Source organism: Triturus cristatus, chromosome 6, assembly GCF_964204655.1.
Source record: "Triturus cristatus chromosome 6, aTriCri1.1, whole genome shotgun sequence".
Taxonomy (NCBI): domain Eukaryota; kingdom Metazoa; phylum Chordata; class Amphibia; order Caudata; family Salamandridae; genus Triturus; species Triturus cristatus.
The window spans coordinates 897,201,322-897,218,898 of record NC_140589.1 but is presented as its reverse complement, the minus strand read 5'-3'; the positions used below and the strand labels follow the sequence as shown (position 1 = coordinate 897,218,898).

The 17,577-nt window shown below is 45.2% G+C and overlaps 1 protein-coding gene across 1 annotated transcript in view; it reads right to left on the bottom strand.

The window, feature by feature from the left end:
• Positions 1 to 1,757: 1,757 nt before the first annotated feature.
• Positions 1,758 to 17,577, bottom strand: part of CNKSR3 (CNKSR family member 3) — a 161,154-nt gene continuing 145,334 nt past the window's right edge. The window contains exon 13 of the mRNA XM_085611537.1: positions 1,758 to 10,176. Coding sequence (XP_085467663.1) covers positions 9,875 to 10,176 — 302 coding nt within the window. The 3' untranslated portion in view covers positions 1,758 to 9,874. The remainder of the gene's footprint in view (positions 10,177 to 17,577) is intronic.

The window sequence follows — 17,577 nt, the reverse complement described above, 5'->3', positions numbered from 1 at the left end:
CTCCCCCTCTCACTTGCGGGACTGGTTGCCCTGATCAAAATGATCGTGCTGCCAAACATTTTATATCTCTTTAACAACATTCCAATTCCTTTACCAAATATCTTCTTTTTAACATTGCGCTCTCATTTGATTAGACGGACATGGAGGGGTAGGCGACCAAGGGTGAGGTGGCAGATATTAACACTGCCCTACAACAGTGGTGGTTTCAGCTTCCCAGATCTTAAGCTTTATTATTTGGTCGCCCACTGCAGCTATGCGTATGCTTGGTATCACCCTGACGCTAGAATCCCTTATCTATGACCCGAGGCAGACTTGGCGCTCCCGGATACCTTACATGCTGTGTTGCCCACGGGCTTGGACAGGGACCCCAAAGACATCCAAACGGTTTCCACCACTAGTTGGGCCTGGAACAAGCTGCGACGCACTGCTGGCGCCCCCCTACCTATATTCCTCGGCACTACCTATCCCTAACAATCACTGGATACCGATAATGGGGGAGAAATTGGTACAGCGCACATTAGCCAAGTTTGACATGACTAAATTTGTAGACCTATTCCCTGGGGGGCATGTCTTCCAGGTGACGGAGGAGGAGCATTGTCGCACTGCCACCTTTATGGATAATTTGTCATGGACCGGGTGTGATCGGCTCTTCGGGCAACAATACCCAGATTCCCTCTTGAACAAGATTCGTTCACCCCACTCACAATGACAATAGAGAATGTCAAGGGAGCGCATTTGATTTCTAAGCTATATCGCGAATGCATGTCCATACTTCCTGTCGTAGATGATAAACTCCGTAAGGCATGGGAGGAGGACTTGGGACACCCCATACTTGACTAGCATGGGTTAAATGCTGTTCCATGACAAAAACGGTCTCCTTAAATAGCCGCCATAAACTAATTCACTTTAAATTTCTATGCAGGATATACATGACCCCAGCGACAACCCATAGACTAGACCCAACCAGACCACACATCTGTTTAAAATGCAGGGCTCCGCAAGCGGACTTTGCACACCTAATCTGGACATGCACAAAGATATTGGCTTACTGGGAGGAGGTACAAAAGGCATTAGGGGACATGATAGAACTGGATGTGGTACCCACACCGGAAGTGGCACTGCTGGGCTATGGGGCCAAACTTCCAAAATCCGTCCAGAAATTTATCGCCCTCAGTCTACTGCTAGCGAAGAGAGAGATTGCCCTAAACTGGGGGAGTAAGTCTGCCCCTACGTGTAAGAATTGGCTGAGTAGCTTAACATATTGCAACACTAATAGCGACTTGTACGCCACCACCTTACCATGCTCCTCGGAGCCTAAAGACATCTGGGGTCCACTCAAGAACTATGAGGCCGTGGAAAGACTGCAACCTTCTACACCGCTTGAACAAGGCAGGGTCCCAACCGGGCTGGGTTAATGACATCAATGGGTTGGATGCGCCATCTTCTTCAGTCCTCCAGAAATGGTACCGCCAAGCTGTGCACAGATATCATGATGGATAAGCGGCAAGATGTCGTGGGGACTGGGTCGACGTTGGGACGACTACAAATAGCCATTGGGATGATGTTTGATATTTTTTGTGATGACTATATGTGCCATTATTTTTATGCTGACGAATTGTGACAGTGAGCTACATGGTTTAATTCTGATGCAAGACACAAAATGGTAAATAAAGTTTTTTTAAAAAGTGTCTCAATAGTGCAATATGCATGATATCAATTCAAGAAAGAATGTCATGTAAAATGAGACGAACAGGAACCATAGTGTAAAAAATTTATTTTTTACTTCTTTTTCTGAATACATTTTTTTTTTAAATAAGTTTACAACTGAAATGTTAACATTTAACAAACACATATAAGATACATTTACACAATGCAAACATTTTTACAATGCACGTCTAACCTTCATTATTGCATTATTTATTATTCATTCAGAAATAATCTACCAGGCACTGCTTTGTTGCATAGTATGAATATCCCCCAATTTTAGTCATTTTTTGGTTTTGTTTTCACAACTGGATGTATGCTCGGCATGAAGAGGTGCTGAAGTTAGATGAACGCTGTAACTATGAGACGCTCTTGTCACAACGGTTCCTAAAGAGTGAGCTATTCAAGGCACTTTTAAGCTTCTGGAACAGGTGTGCAGATCTAGGTTTCTTTCTACATATGACCTATCTAATAAAGCTATACAGTACTGAGGAGTTTCTATATACATATACAAATGCTGACAACTATTTAGGTTGCCTCATTGTGTCTAAAGAGTAAAAAAACAACAACAACAAAAACATTCACAAAAACCAAGCACACCGCAGGCTTCGCACACTTCTCTAAATGTACAGCGCTATGCAAGAAAACAGACGCTACTTGACTGCATACTCAATTCTGACATATATATATATATATATATATACATATATATATATATATATATATATATATATATATATATATATAAAAGTTCCTGCTAGAACAATGTGGCTGCAGCCTTTGACATGTATATTTATCACGCCTGAGTAATGAAAGGCAGTCCACATGAGCCAACTCGTCTAGACAGAACAGTTGAGGCCGTATGCACTTATCTTTTGGGTGGAAATTGTTTACAAAAGGTTTAATTGGGCACAGAGGTGGACACGTTTCTACATTGTAAGAATGTGTGGGGATTCCATTTCTCGAACGTCTTACAACCCCGTTAATTAGCAATTATATGGGATCTTGAAAATACTATGAATGGTTCCCACCAGCAAAAGGATGGGGGAATCAAAAGTCAAAAACCTCCGGAATGCTTGTAGTGCCTATTGTTATCAAAAGTTTGAATACATCTTTTTGGTCCTGGACCCCATAATCAGTGGCAATGCCGACCCTCACCATCATAGGCACATAACTGCATCAGGATAGTAAACTCTGTATTTAACTGTAAAATAAAAGGATTTAAACGCGCAGCTCAAAAAACCCTTTCTTGACCATGTTCTTTTTAGATCATGGCATAGGGCTACTTCAGTTTCTGGAGTTCAAAACTTGTCTGCATTATAAGAAATAGTCCCAAATCTAAACTGAATAGACCCATTATTGGTAAACTGCTGGAAAGCCATTCGATGATGCTGCCACCAAGAGGCACATCAATGGACGAAAGACCGATTCAGCTGAAGTGCCAGAAAATGTGGCACGGACGTTTCTATACAGATGCTGCTGCAGACTTCTGGCCGACACTTATTTTAGGACATTCTAGTATTTGTCATGTTTCCTTTGAAAGTAATATTTAAATAAAGGTCCAATCTAAAATTCTTTGCTTACTAGTTTCCTGCATATTTAAGATAATGGAGCAGCTTCCAGATTTTAACTACTGTCCAGGTCTTAGTACGGCCTTTAAATGGCATTTGTAACTTATGACTGTACAGGTCTTAAATGCACAGATGCTCTACGCATGGTGGTAAAAATGGCTCAGCACACCCACAGAAGTATTTTTTTTGCGATTGCCAGATGCAAAACATTCTGTTTCTTTAATGCAGCTTGCAAGCTTCAGAATTCAGTATTTTGCTCTAAGGTGGTGAAAGTAGTCACTATAGCTAAGCTGAATACCCTTGCTCGTGATTACTGTCCACATTAGGAACTAGAGGCTGAATCCTCAAACACTTATGGGACTCAATATGTCGGTATGAAGAACTGAAATAAAAAAGGCGCCAAGTGGTCTGTGATAAGTTTCATGACAACACCCAACTACAAGGTCTAGTGATAGATTACTTTAAGGCCAGGAAGTGAAGATATGCAGTGGCCAGGAAGTGAAGATATGCAGTGTTCATGCTAGGAGCAAATGCAGTATATTAGCATCTGGAAGTAGTGGTGGATTCTTTAACTCATTTTGTGGGCCAGAGTGCTGGAAGAGAGTGGATTTGATGGAGTAACTACACTTCTGCGATTTGGTCAGGAGAAATGTGCTCACAATTCAACACAGTAAAGATGGGTTTCAAGAACGACTACTGGGAGAAACTGCTAATGCAGAGCGGTGCTACCATGAAACCTGAACTTGTCTGATGGACCAAAATAACCCACGATCCGATACCAGACTCGAAAGCAAATAGGGATGAAGAGTAGGGCATTTATTCCTTCTACCACCAGCTGTTTTGTGGCAAAAAAACTAACAGCGTGCTTCCTTCATTTTTGATGATAGATTATCCTTCATTCATCATGCTAACGCAGTGGTCTCCTCATGCTTTTATGTTTTAAGAATGGTAAAGAAATTGTTAGCTTTCGTCCCAGACAGCACCGGGAGAAAGTTAATCTGTGCTCTGGTCATGTCTAAGGTTGACTACTGCAATAGCCTTTTAATTAATGCCCAAAAAGGGTTCTGGGTAGGATGCAGTTGGTACAGAACGCAGCCGCTAGGATATTGTCAGGTACCCCCACGTTTAAGCCTATCTCCAATGTGGTGTGACAGCTCGATTGGCTCCCCATAAGAAGCAGAACAAAATTTAAGGCTCTCTGTATTGCCTATAAGGCAACCCACAATGCAGGGCTGGAATGCTTGAAGAAAGCTTTCCTGGGTTACACGCCCAGCAGATCTCTTCGCTCAGCAGATGCCAATCTTCTGATCGTCCCCAGAACCAAGAAAGCCAACTGAGGTGACAGAAGCTTCATAGTGGCCACATCCAAACTGTGGAATTCTCTCCCCTTGCAGATTAAGGCTAGTCCCAAGCTGCTATCATTTAGAAAACAACTAAAAACGTGGCTCTTCAAACAATAGGCTTCCCACCAGCTCTCTGCTACCCTTCCAGTACATAGCACCGAGACACCTACGGGTATTTGTGCGCTTTATAAGTTGCTAAAATAAGTTCTTAAAATAAATCATTATAACCAACTTTAAACTGAAGAGCTTTGAGAACTAGAGGTATGGGTTCCACTCTAAAGCATGTACGTGCAGTAGTTAAGCCCCATAATGCTGTCAAGCTCTGGCCCCATGGTACTGGGCAATCCCAGTAAAGTTCCTCATCCATGTACCCCACCAGTTTCCAACATAATTATTTCTGAGGGCACAACATATTGGCTTTAACGGGATGGCGATTACAGCCTAGGATTCCAAAGTGATGGCAAAGCATCAGAGTAGCCCCTACCTTTCTTCCATAAGCCTTGGAGTTAAACATATGAACCCACAAAGTAAACACTGCTAAATTCATTTGAACTGGCACGCAACAATGTGCTACAACAAACCTCTGTTGAACAGAGGACAAGACCTAGCTTAACATACAAGCATGCGCTTAGAACACGAACCAGTGTAGAGAAAAGCTTAGTTTGATTCACATAGAAGCTTTTGCTTAAAACATTCTCCAGGCACTCCTATTGGGTGGAGAATTGGCGGACATCCAATTGATTTATTATCCACGGCACAGTTGGTTCTGGAGATCTGATGGCAGCCAAGGATGCAAGTCCTCATGGCTTGAGACCAAATAGTAACAATCGGAGTTCACAATTGTTACCTTTGTCACTACTCCTAAGAAACTCTTGATGACCTGCTCATAAAAATAAAATCTATGCTGTGCAAGCTCACTCAGTTGATCAGTTCTGTAAGACGTTTTCTTTGTAACTGAACATTGGATCGGCTGTAGCAAAACTGAGCTTTTTATGGTGAGCATTTAATCAAAGTAACAGTGACATACAATCTCTTCCGGCTGATGCACCTTCATCAGCACCTAGGCAGGTCACCTGCCCATGAAGGAGAAAAGGAGGCTAGAGTGATATTCAACAGTTAGGTCAACAGACACAGACAGTCTAATTTTCCTCTATCAAATGCGAAATTGACCTGTATGTCTGCAGAAAGGTAAAGGTGCTAAACGATTTGGATTTTTTAACATGTAATGCAATGGAGAAATCTGGAGAAGGGCTCACACAATTAGCACAATTTCTTTATTAACCAGTAAGAGGGATCTAGATACCAAAACAATTGCACCAGACAATAAGCCTATTCCAATCATTGTACTAAAAATTCTAATGAATAAAGGATTTTCAAGGTCCAAGCAGGCTGGGAAAACCGGTGTACTTGTGTGCTTAGAAAATATATTTACTTCAGATGGCAATGAATGTCTGGATAGCCATGAACTTTCGATTCTCTTTCTGGTGTTTTGGGGAAGACATTCCCCTTCCACTCCACCACCCCATGTGGACAGTTAACAGCGGCTGCTTTCCGACTGCTCATGCCCAGACCCTGTTACTTGCATGATGCAGACACGAGGAGTACAGGATAAGCATATCCTCAACAGAGTGCCCTCTTTTTCCTCATACCTCCTACGGTGTGAGCAGCAGTCTCCGAAAAACATGGTCAAAAACAAAGGATGGGACACAGCTGGTAAGAATGGCTAATAGATGATGTTGGTAAATATCCCCTTTATAGGACCTAAGAAACGTGAAGAAAATGGTAGAAGTATCAGTGGAGGAGAGGACGGAAGAATGTTGTAGTCGGGGGTGAACTAATATAAGGGTGCAGGGATTAACAGATTTATTGCACCTCAAGTATAAAAAAGGTAGTTTGTAGATCACTGTGCAAAATCCTTTTCATAGTCTTCATACTAAAGGCACAATTGGCAAAGACACCATGCTTATACACATCAAACGTTCATTTCATGGTTTGCGTTCCACAGTTCTCTGTCCCAAAATATGGGCTTCAAATCTACCTAGGGATCTCTGCAGTTCCAATGAGCTGCAACACTCCAACAGCACAAGAAGCAGAGTTATGTTTAAACGCAACATATTCATGCCATTCAGCCAGCAGATACCGCCACCAAACCCTACTCTGAAAAGACAATTTTTCACTTACTATGAGAACTCCAAGACTGCAGTGAATGGGAAAACCCAAAACATACAAAAAGGCGCTATGATCCCAAGAGTGATGCACAAGCCATACACATGATAGCTGTGCGCAGTACTATAGAAAAGGTGACTTGACATTACAAAATCTGCAGCAGGACGGTGAAGGGACTAAATGTTGTTGCCATGAAAAAATATGTATCTGTAGCTGTACTAATTACCCATGCATCACTTTTGAGGGAACTTTTGACGGAATCCGTTTTTGAACTAGCGATCCAAATTTAATAATTGTGTTCTTTCAATGGATTACCCCTGCACAGTACTGCTTTATTGGCCCTATGCTCTCTGGTTGCATATCCACCATCCTCAATTGACTCGCTCCCAGACAAATTTGTCCCAATGTATTACTTGTTTTAATTTGGGGTACACATACAGTGGAGAAGAGATTAGTTTTGGTATGAGGAACATCTAGGACTCGACAGAGTTGTTGTGAGAAGCTGAAGATTTTTTGGGAGGGAAGCGTTGCAAATGCAATGAAGGGTCTTCCGGTAGGAATGACTAATACCAAAACCAGTAACAAAAGTTAATAACGTCTAGGGAAGACACACTGGCATGGAGAATTATATGTGAGCAGAGATGAAGTGGAGTTCCATGGAGAGTACACAGTGTCACTTACACCTGACAAAGAAACAGTCAAACTAGATAGGCCTGGTGACACCCATAAACCACCAAAAATAAATATGTACAGTTTGCTCAGAACTTCACTCTTTCAGGGAGGAAGAGTGTCAAACACAGGAAATCATCAAGGAAAACCTTTATGTTGCTGGAATAACATCATTATGAAGTGTGCTCGGAGACTCCATCTTCTTCAAAATGTTGACAACAAGAGAAAAGTGATTATGCACTTCAATATCTGACCAGTGCGCACTGAAGACCTTCCACATTGTTATAGACTTCTAAAAGTAAAGAGAAAATATGTACACACCAATATATACAAATATACAAATGTATTAAATTAATATAAAACGTAAGATAATTTACGAATGACCACACAGTCTTTGTACATTTTTTTAAAGCGATTTCTAATGCATTCTTCTTTTCTAGGGGGCATTGTCAAAGTCTTGTGGCGTTTAGCCTAATGAAAGAAACATGTCCACGCCCTCTAGAACGCAGGATTGAATAACGGCTCACAGAAGCACTTGACCTATAGGGATTAGGTTCTGGGACTTATTCACCAACAGATGAGCAAACTGTAGGTGGCGGTCTTGGGGGGACTGCAGCCTTCGGCCAAGGAACCTGTCCCTCCCTGAGACAGCTGGAGTGGTCTTGCTCTGGTATCTGCGGATGCTAAAGGAAGAAACAGGACTATTAACATTAGAGATCTGAGAGCTGGCAGACCGGTTCCAAAACATGACACTTTAGCAGGGCAGAGAACATGACCAAAATATTTGAGTCTGTGCACACAAGCAGACTGAAGCGTCTATGAATGCACTGGCAGTAAATGGCCACTTTTGGAGGGAGCAGCAGGTGAATAGCAACTTTCTACGCTCTAGCGAAATGTCATTACTAAACTCAATTTACCTAACCTTGGAGCATCTGCATGACTTTTACCTGGCTTGGCTGGCTTTTTATGCCTGAAGAAAGGGAAGATGCCTAAACTTCATCCTTCATTTAATCAACATAAAAACTAGAAAAAGTCAACCACTGTTATGGGCGGTGTTTTTAAACCAGAAAAAAATCTTTGAGAAGATAGCCTAAAGCATGCCCTCTGAACACACTCTCACAGCTGTGTTTTTTACCACATGATAGAAAGAACCAACCCCACTTCAGTGTTTTACAAGCATGCAACAGGCTAGGGGTTGAGTTGGCAACCCTATGCAATTTAACACCGTCTGGAAATCTAAGTGAATTTCTACGGCGGGCTAGAACCTAATCTACAGCCAGTTATATTTTCATGGACTTTAAAAGATCAAGAAAGTTGGTTACATTCAACAGGAATTTCTTTCTAGTTAAAAAGTTCCAAAAAAGGTTGAGTTTTTGTTTTGCTTCGTTTTTTAGGTGCAGGCATTGGTCCCCAAGATAATACGACCTAATAGTTTCAAAAGAATTAACATCAAAGAAAATATGCTTTTAAATGAGGAAGATTAAGGGAAAATCTGAACATGTCTTATTCCGATTGCGTCAATGAAAGCCCAAAAAAGGAAAGTCAGATTTCAAAACGCCTAAGCCATTTTGTGGCTGATACAGTACTCAAACAGCAGCAGTAAACACACTTTGGTAGACGGTATATCAGATGTTAAATATAAGAAGGAAGAACAGAATAATGGTTCATTCAACTTCACTACAAATGCACTTTTTTGTTATTTTACGCATATGGTATTGCTGGGATATCTACTTCCAAACACGTGAATGGTGACTTTGCTGTCAAAGGTAGGCAGATGGTTGATTCAAAGTGCTTTGACTACACAAGTTCAAGACAAAATCCTTGAAAAACCACAGGCACAAGTGGTATACCATCCCACACCAAGTCGCTGAACATATATTCTTCTTTCAATTGCATATTTTTTTTGTCCTCCAAAAAAAGTCAGTTGGTGACCATTCGCCTAAAAGAATAATCAAATCTCCTTCCGTTACCTCCCACCTAGAGACCAAACAAACGACAAATGCAGCCTGGGACTAGTGCTGAAACGTTGACGCTTTTCATGGTCTCAACTGCTCCAGAGGCAAACTCTTGAGTGCCATCTCTTGTAGCTAGAACCAGCCCTCAGTACGATCATTTAAAGCACGGCCTGCTCCCATCTTGCGGACTCCAATTCCCAGTGATGCTTTGCGTCTGAGGAGTGCGCCTTCAGGCACTAAGAGCATCCGAGATCAAGCATGTCCTTTTGAGTTTCTCTCCATTAGTTGGTACATCCTGCTCAGTCCTCTTCACCTTAAACTGAACAAAGAAAAGGTAGCGGTGTGCAGCTTCTAACAGTCGACCAATGCATACTAATACTGAACAGAACCGTAAAGCAAGTCTGACATAGGGAGCAAAGGCACTATGTGACGGGGAGAAAGGGAACCGCCCCCCCCAAAAGAGGCATCAGTGAGTCAAAAGTTTCAGCTTGGCTATCCAGCTGACAAGGAGGGATGGCTCTGGGGAGGGCGCTTTGGTGGGTGACGTCGTTGCAGAGTTCCGTTTAGCGCCTTCCTCCTGGAAAGGCATAGTTGCGCAGTTATGAAGATCTGCGTTCAAAAAGCACCTGCTGCCTCGGATGTAATCCGTGCCTCTCACTAACTGCCTCTCACCCGCGGGCCGCGAAAAGTAGTGCGCGGAAGGGGGGATTTCTTCAAATATGGGGGGTATTCGCTCGTTGCTGAAGTATCTGCAGAGGACCTCGTCACCTGAGGGGGGAAAGAAATGAAAATTATTAGGCAGATGGCAAATATGCCTGACCTTCGTGCCCTCAACTGGCTACCTTTCGAGGCCAGAATTCATTTGAAAATCGCTTGTATGACGCACAAGGCATTAATTACATCACAAAACACTTCGATACCTAGCTGAGAAAGTGGTGCTCTCGGGTGGTAACAGACCCACCAGAAGCTCCTATAATCTTCTACTGAAACCACAACGATTTACCAAGAAGAAAACATACAACCGGACCTTTTCAGGAATGGCTTCCAGGATCTGGAATGCCTTGCCCCCAGAAACAAGACAGAACCCTTCCATGGCATTTTTCAAAAAAGAAGTGAAACCGATTCTCATGGCCAAATTCACTTGAACTATTTACACATCCTTGTTTGCATTTGCTAGTCTGTATTAGTTACCTCTTTTGTATTAGTCAAACCTATATTATCTTTTTATGCGTGTTTCTGTCACCTACATTTGCCCTGTGAAGCGCTCGGATACCCGCAAGGGTCTTGTTCGCGCTATACAAAACCTTCTAAGTAAATAATAAATATATACATTATTTTTTTTTAACTGTTTTTATTTATTTTTAGAATAACAAAAATATAAAAGGCAATAAAACAATAAGCAACAGACATACCCCCATACCTTCTTTGCGTACAAAATCAATTAAGATTACAATTGGTGGGATCATAGAGTAAATAACATAAAATTTCACTATTTCTAGGTAGCTCCCCCGGTTCTCGCCCTCGTGGTAGCTGTTACACCCCTCCCGCAAGAGATTCCTGTTCTAAGCCTCCGGGCTCCACATCCACACTCTCCTGTGAAATCAGTTGCATAATGTCCGTGTCCCCATCATCTAGCTCTAGCCCGTAGTATCTCAACCATGGTTGCCAAATCTGCCGAAATTTCTTGGGACACCCTCTTGCCTGATATATTGTCCTTTCTGCCCCATTGTACAAATCCATACCAGCCCCCCAATCTTTCATAGTTGGGGATCTGCTCTTTCCCAGTTCCCAGCTATGTCGTGTTTTGCTACTATGAGTAGGTTACTTAACAAAAGTTTATATCTAGGCAAGTCGACATCTGTATGTATACCCAGCAGGACATATTTAGGGTCTAATGGGATTTGCGTCCCAAGTATATTAGTTAATTCTTGTAGCACCTGCGTCCAATAGCGGTGTATTATTGGTACTCCCATAGCATATGGATATAGGAGCCCATCTCTGTTTTGCATCATAGCCATTTGGGTGTTTCAGCTCGGCCCATTGCATAGAGTCTTGCCCTATCGTAGTACACTCTATGTAGTATTTTTAAACTGAATCAATCGTAGCCTGAGTTTTATTGCCACTTCTCTAGGGTGCATTAGGGCCATCTCCCAGACTATGTCCTCTACTTCGCCTGATGTAACCTCACATTTACGCCTCAGTGCCAGTAGGTTATCGGGTATGTTATTGATTAAGGTCTTATATGTCCACAAACTGCCTTCTCCAATATCTCCTCTTGGAGCAACCTACCTTCTAGTGGAGCATATTCGGGGAGATCTGCAATGTCTGGTTTCTGTGCCGCCCAAGCATGCCGGAGCTGGATAGATTTGTAGTATTGCCTGTTGGACAAGTTATTATCCCTCTTACAGTTGTGGGAATGTCATCAAATCTCCTTGTCAAACAATGTCCCCCAGCCTAGTTATCCCGATGGTGTCCCATCCTCTGAACCCCCGCAGTTTCGCAATCTCCTGAAACCGCCTGCCCTCCCACAAAGGGGTAGCCGTCGTCAACCTTTTGTCCCATTTTATTTGACGTTCTGCTTCTTTCCATGCTTCTACCACTCTCCTTGTTGCTGGCAGTAGGCCCTGTACCCCCCCCCCACCTCCATATATGTAATGTAGGTGAGAGTGTTTTTGGAAGTGGAGTCTCTCCAGTGCATACGTGGGGTGGTCTCCAGGTGCATGTCCCCATTCGTTAAGTATGGTGAGGTGAGCCGCCCTATAATATGCCCGCACATCTGGTAATGCTATTCCCCCATTATATTGACTGCGTTGCAGTGTCTGGAGTGCAACTCGAGGATGGCCTCCATCGCGCAACAATATGCGGGACTTGGTCGTTTATAGCCCTGAAAACTGTCTCCGGGATCTTGTGAAACATGATATGAAGAATATATAGGAGCTTTGGGAGTGTAATCATTTTGTACATGGCGGCCCTTCCGAGCAACGTCAATGGGAGGCACCGCCATTTGGCCACGTCCTCCCGGAATTCTTGCAGGACACGTTAGACATTGTGGGTGAGGCAGTCTGCATCATTAAGGGAGATAAACATTCCGAGGTATTTATAGCCCTCGGCTGCAATCGGAAGACACAGCGGTATAGATTGTATGTCCGCAGGGCCACCGATGGGGTAGAAGTTGGATTTCCTTTCTGGCGGCGATACCGCCGGAGAAATTTTTATTCGAAGTTTGCGGCCTGTGCAACCCTGGAGCCGGGACCTCGGGTGGACAACATGGCCGGGCGGCAGTTCAACAACAGCGGCCTTTGGTGACTGGGTGGAGTCGGAGTACCGGAGCGGTGCGAATATTGACCTGAATTTCGCCGTGGTCACTCCTACCACTAAGCGTAGCGGGCCGAGTGCGTGCCCGAGGTGGCAGTTCCGGGATTCCCCGGTAAATTGCCTGAGCCTTCGCTGGTGAGCGGCCCGGACGCTGCCCGTAACTCGTCCCGATTTTCGCGGGCTGATCCTGGAGTTTCACGGACGCTGCTCCGTGGTGGGGATGACTGTTACCCGTTACCACACACCAGATACATATTTTTGCTTGCCCCCGGAACCCTGTTTCCAGTGACTTGGAACTTGAGGTGCTTGTGCCTGGGTCCCGGTCCCAATCTGGAGTGGACCTACCCGGCGGCCATCTTGATAGGATGGAGCCTATCATCCTGTACTCTGGGTCTCAGCAAGATTGGGCGTGTGTGACTAAGATGAGCGTGCCGGGGCGAGCGCCGGGAGCTGTGCTGGGGTACGGTGACCTTCTCGAAGCTCTCGGTGCCCTTCATTCCACCATGGTTCACGGCGCCTGGGTATTGGGGAGAAAGCTCGATGGTGTGGCTTCAGCGTTGGAACAGTTGAGCTCTCCCTGTCCCCAGGTACATAGGGACTTGCTACACTTCGTACAGGAGGACAGTGTCGTGGCCGCCCCTGTGAATAAGGAAAAGCTGGAAACTCCGGACAATGTGCCAACGTGTGATCAGCTGGCTGTGGGCCTGGTCTGTTCCAGAGATTTTGGATTCGAGCGGGGGGTGGTGGCCTTGCCCCGCGCGCGGCCTCCGGCGACCCAGGCAATATTCCAGCAGCGGTCGCCGGCTCTGGCTGATTTCGCCTTCCTGGACCTTGTGTGCAGTGCGGACCCTGGGGCAGTCCTGGGAAAGATGATCCTTCAAAATGCTGACTGTGTTGGTATCCAGAGTCGTCCGCCCTGCATGTGTCGTTCGCTCCCTGGTCTTTTTTGGACGCTCTACTTCCTTGTAACATTGGACATGGCACTGGGTCGATGGGTATGCATGGGTAGATTCGCAAAGAGTGGCCAAGGATAAGGCCGATCCTTCAGCGGTTGTCATCTAATGGGCGGGCGGGCACAGGGGTTGCGCGCTCTCATGGCATAACCGATAGTGTGGTAGGTGTATAATGCTCCCCAATATTCTTTGATATGGTCGATATTGTGTGGTTTACTGTTGCTTTGGGGGAAAACATATTGTGCGGGAGGGAGAAGCCGGGGGCATGATTTGAAGGCCCTCCTCCAGTTTATTAATATTCTCTCTACCCCCCCCGTCTGGTGGGGTTTCTTTTCTTACTCCTTTTTCTCTCTTTCTTCTATATTTCGGGTCTGGTTCCGGGGCGACAGGCACACTGCTGGGGGGGGGGGGGGGGGGGGCCGTACTCATCTGCAGAGGTGCAGGGTGGGGGGTCGGGGGAGGGGATTCTTTTGTCTTTTATTTTTTCCATGGCCTCCTTTTTCTTCTCTTATTCTTTCTTGTCTTCTTTTCTGGGATCAGCATGGTAGGTCTCCTTCGCCGTAAATTACTGCTTCTTCATGTGTGCCTCAATGTCCGTGGTGTTTTCTGGGTCTTAGGGCAGGGGACTGCAGGCGTAAATGGCCGTGATATTCTTCCCCATCCTGAATCGCCTGTTCCAGCGCCATTGACTTGATAGATTGCTGCTTATTGTTGACGTTTACTATTCTGCCTGCCATCTCTCGCTGCTGGGAAATTGTTTGGCACCTGATCCTTCTATTCCTTATTACAAAATGAAAACCTTTTGTATCCTGGTCTCCTGCTTGGGCTGTTCAGTGGCCACGAGTATATTAGCATGGAAATTCTGATCCCCGAGGAGCTGCCTGTGATTAACAATTGCCTTGTGTTACTCTGATTGCTTAGCGGCCGGCCCCGGGGGTTGTAGGCCCATACTTGTATTTGGTTGAAATGTCAATAAAGGTTCTTAAAAAAAAAAAAAAAAAAAAGAAGAAGTTGGATTTCCCCCAATTGAGGTTATATCCAGCTCATTTACCGTACTCCGTGATTAGTTCGAAGACCAGGAGTGTTGTGTCCGGGCTTGCAATGTACAGTAGAATATAGTCTGCATAGAGGGAGAGACGTTCTTCCCTCACCTGCCCCTCAGCATCTTGGAATCCCTTCAGCGCCGGATGCGCCCTTATTAAACATGCCAATGGCTCAAGGACCAGTGCAAAGAGCAGAGGGGACAGGGGGCAACCATGTTGAGTCCCTTGTTGGATGGGAAAGGTAGCTGAATTGACCCTAATTCTGGCGGTCGGGTTTGTATACAATAAGTCTATCCATGACTAAAAGTTATCCCCAAAATTCAGTTTTTTGGAGCACAAGTCGCATAAAAGTCCAGTGAACTGTGCCAAATGCCTTTTCGGTGATGAGTGACAGGAGTGTCCAAGGCCTATCTCCCCTTTTAGACGTGTCCATCCAGTTTGCAAGTCGGCGCAAGTTAAAACGCGTGGAATGCTTGGGAATGAAGCCTGACTGATCCTTATGAATCAGTGACGTGATAACCGTTAACAGCCGCGTGGCAAGTATGGAAGCCAAGATTTTGGTCTCGATATTTAAAAGCGAGATTGGACAGTAAGACCTGCAGTCATCTGGGGCTTTGTCAGGTTTTGGTATGACCACCATCATGGCCTGACAGCGGTCTGGGGATAGTGTTCCCTCTTTCTTGGCTTCCGTAAACATTTGGAGGATGTGTGGGGCCAGTAGACTACTATTCTGTTTGAAAAACTCGCCCGGTAGCCCATTAGGACCAAGTGTTTTCCCAGATTTTAGCTTGTACCTCTTCAAGAGTAAGTTCTGCTTCTAGGGCCTCTGTGTCTTCTTGGCTCAGGGTTGTCATTTCAATAGCTCCAAGATAACTGCTTATATTACTCTCATCAGCAGTTACCTTTGCCTGGTATAGTTTGGTGTAGTAGCGCTCAAACGCTCCGGCTATGTCTACTGCAGTAGTGTAATGTGTGCCTGCGTACACTATCTGACTAATCCAGTTTGCCTCCCACTCCTTCCGGCTCAGCCACACTAGGAGTTTCCCTGCTCTGTCACCTGACTCGTAGAGTCTGTGTTGTGTTGCCTGCATTTGCGACTGAACTTCTCTCTCTGTCAGCGCACGAAGTTGCCTGCGAGTAACCTCCAGCTGTCTATAGAGGATCGCCTCATTTTCAGGGGTGACGTTATGCTAGAGGTCAAGAAGACAACTTTCCAAGGTTTCTACCTTAAGAACTTCTGCTCTGCGTTTCCTCGCTACTGTGTCTTGCAGACCTACCTCTAAGAACTGCTTTATAGGCTTCCCAAAGGGTGACAGCGGAGGGCACAGAGCAGTCGTTTTCTTGAAAGAATAGATCGGTGTCTCGTTTAAGGACCCCCTTCACAGCCCCACCCATAATCTCAAAGGTGAGTGATCAGAGATGCCTCTAGCCAGGTATTCTACCTCCCCCACCGTCCGTGTTTCCCCCGCTGGAGCGAATAAGTAATCTAGTCTTGAAAAAGCCTTGTATGCCCCGGAGAAAAATGAGGAGGTGCGTGCAAGCTTGTGTTGCCTACGCCACAGGTCTGTCGGCCCCATTGACTGCACAAATTCAGCCAGTGGGGTGGGGACTCGGGTCCCCGCCATCGTCCTGGACCGATCTGTACACGGGTCCATAACATCGTTAAAGTCACCCCCAATAATGTGTATCGGGGTATCCCAGTCCAACAACATCTTAGCAACTGCTCCAAGCGTTTGGGGTTGCAGTTTGGGCGGAGCATATACGCTAACTAGGGTGATCTCCTTCCTTCCCCACACACCCTGAACAGCGGCATAGGTGCCACTGGGATCTATCCAGGATACGGAATGGCAATATATATACATTATTAGTCTCCCTTTCGTTTTCCTTTAATATTTTAAAAACTAACCAATATGTGTGCAAGGACGCAGTGAAGTTTGAGTTGGGTGATGGGGTTGCAAACTTGCTCACATTGGACTCTGCATTATCTTCCACTCTAAACAGTCTCAGACCTAAATTAGCAATAGACAGTCCGAGGTAGGTAGAACTTTTTGGCAGAGCAAAATACCTCATGAAGCAACATATCTAACGAAGAGACAGGTCAGCACTTAAAAATCACCGATATCAAATATAGCAGGTTTACAGGTGATTCAGTTTGCCACAATGCACTGTACGAGTCTCCTCATGCACCAAATCTCTCCATCAATGTGTAGGGCTTTTTCAGTGGGTGGCACACTGGCTCTCAAACCGTCATTGCGCAGATACTGCCACTATGAGTCCGCCCTATCCCCTGCATCATATCGTCAGCCTAGGTGCGCGCTCCCGATCGGCGGAGCCTTTATTACTCGGAGTGGCCTATAGGTGCTTCTGCAGAAGCTTGTATATGACCCGTAAGGTTACCCCTTATGCGCCAGCGATGTCTCTGGAAGGGACCCCCAGCTGGCCGTACAGTGATCTCCACGCAGATACTCAGGCGATGGCATGAGAATGGCATTCAGATGCTTGGAGACTTATATCAAGAGGGTGCACTTTTGTCATACGCGACTCAGGTAGAAGAAGATGGGCTCCCGCCAGGCCACTTTTTGACTCATCGTACATTGGTGGCTTCGCTTATGGCCAGATGGGGAGACATGACTGCGGAGTCACAGATACATCTTACCATGCAATATTTGCATGGTATGGGGACGGGTAGACACCCGACGCGATGGTTTGCAGCTTCTCTGAGGGCGCATGCAGCCATTAGCCTTGACTCTCTACGCCATAAGTGGGAACATGATCTGGGACACCAGTTTACAGATGCGGAGTGGGCTCTGGTGTTGGAAAGTCCGACGCGCATACCTCAATACACGTTTCGGGCAAAT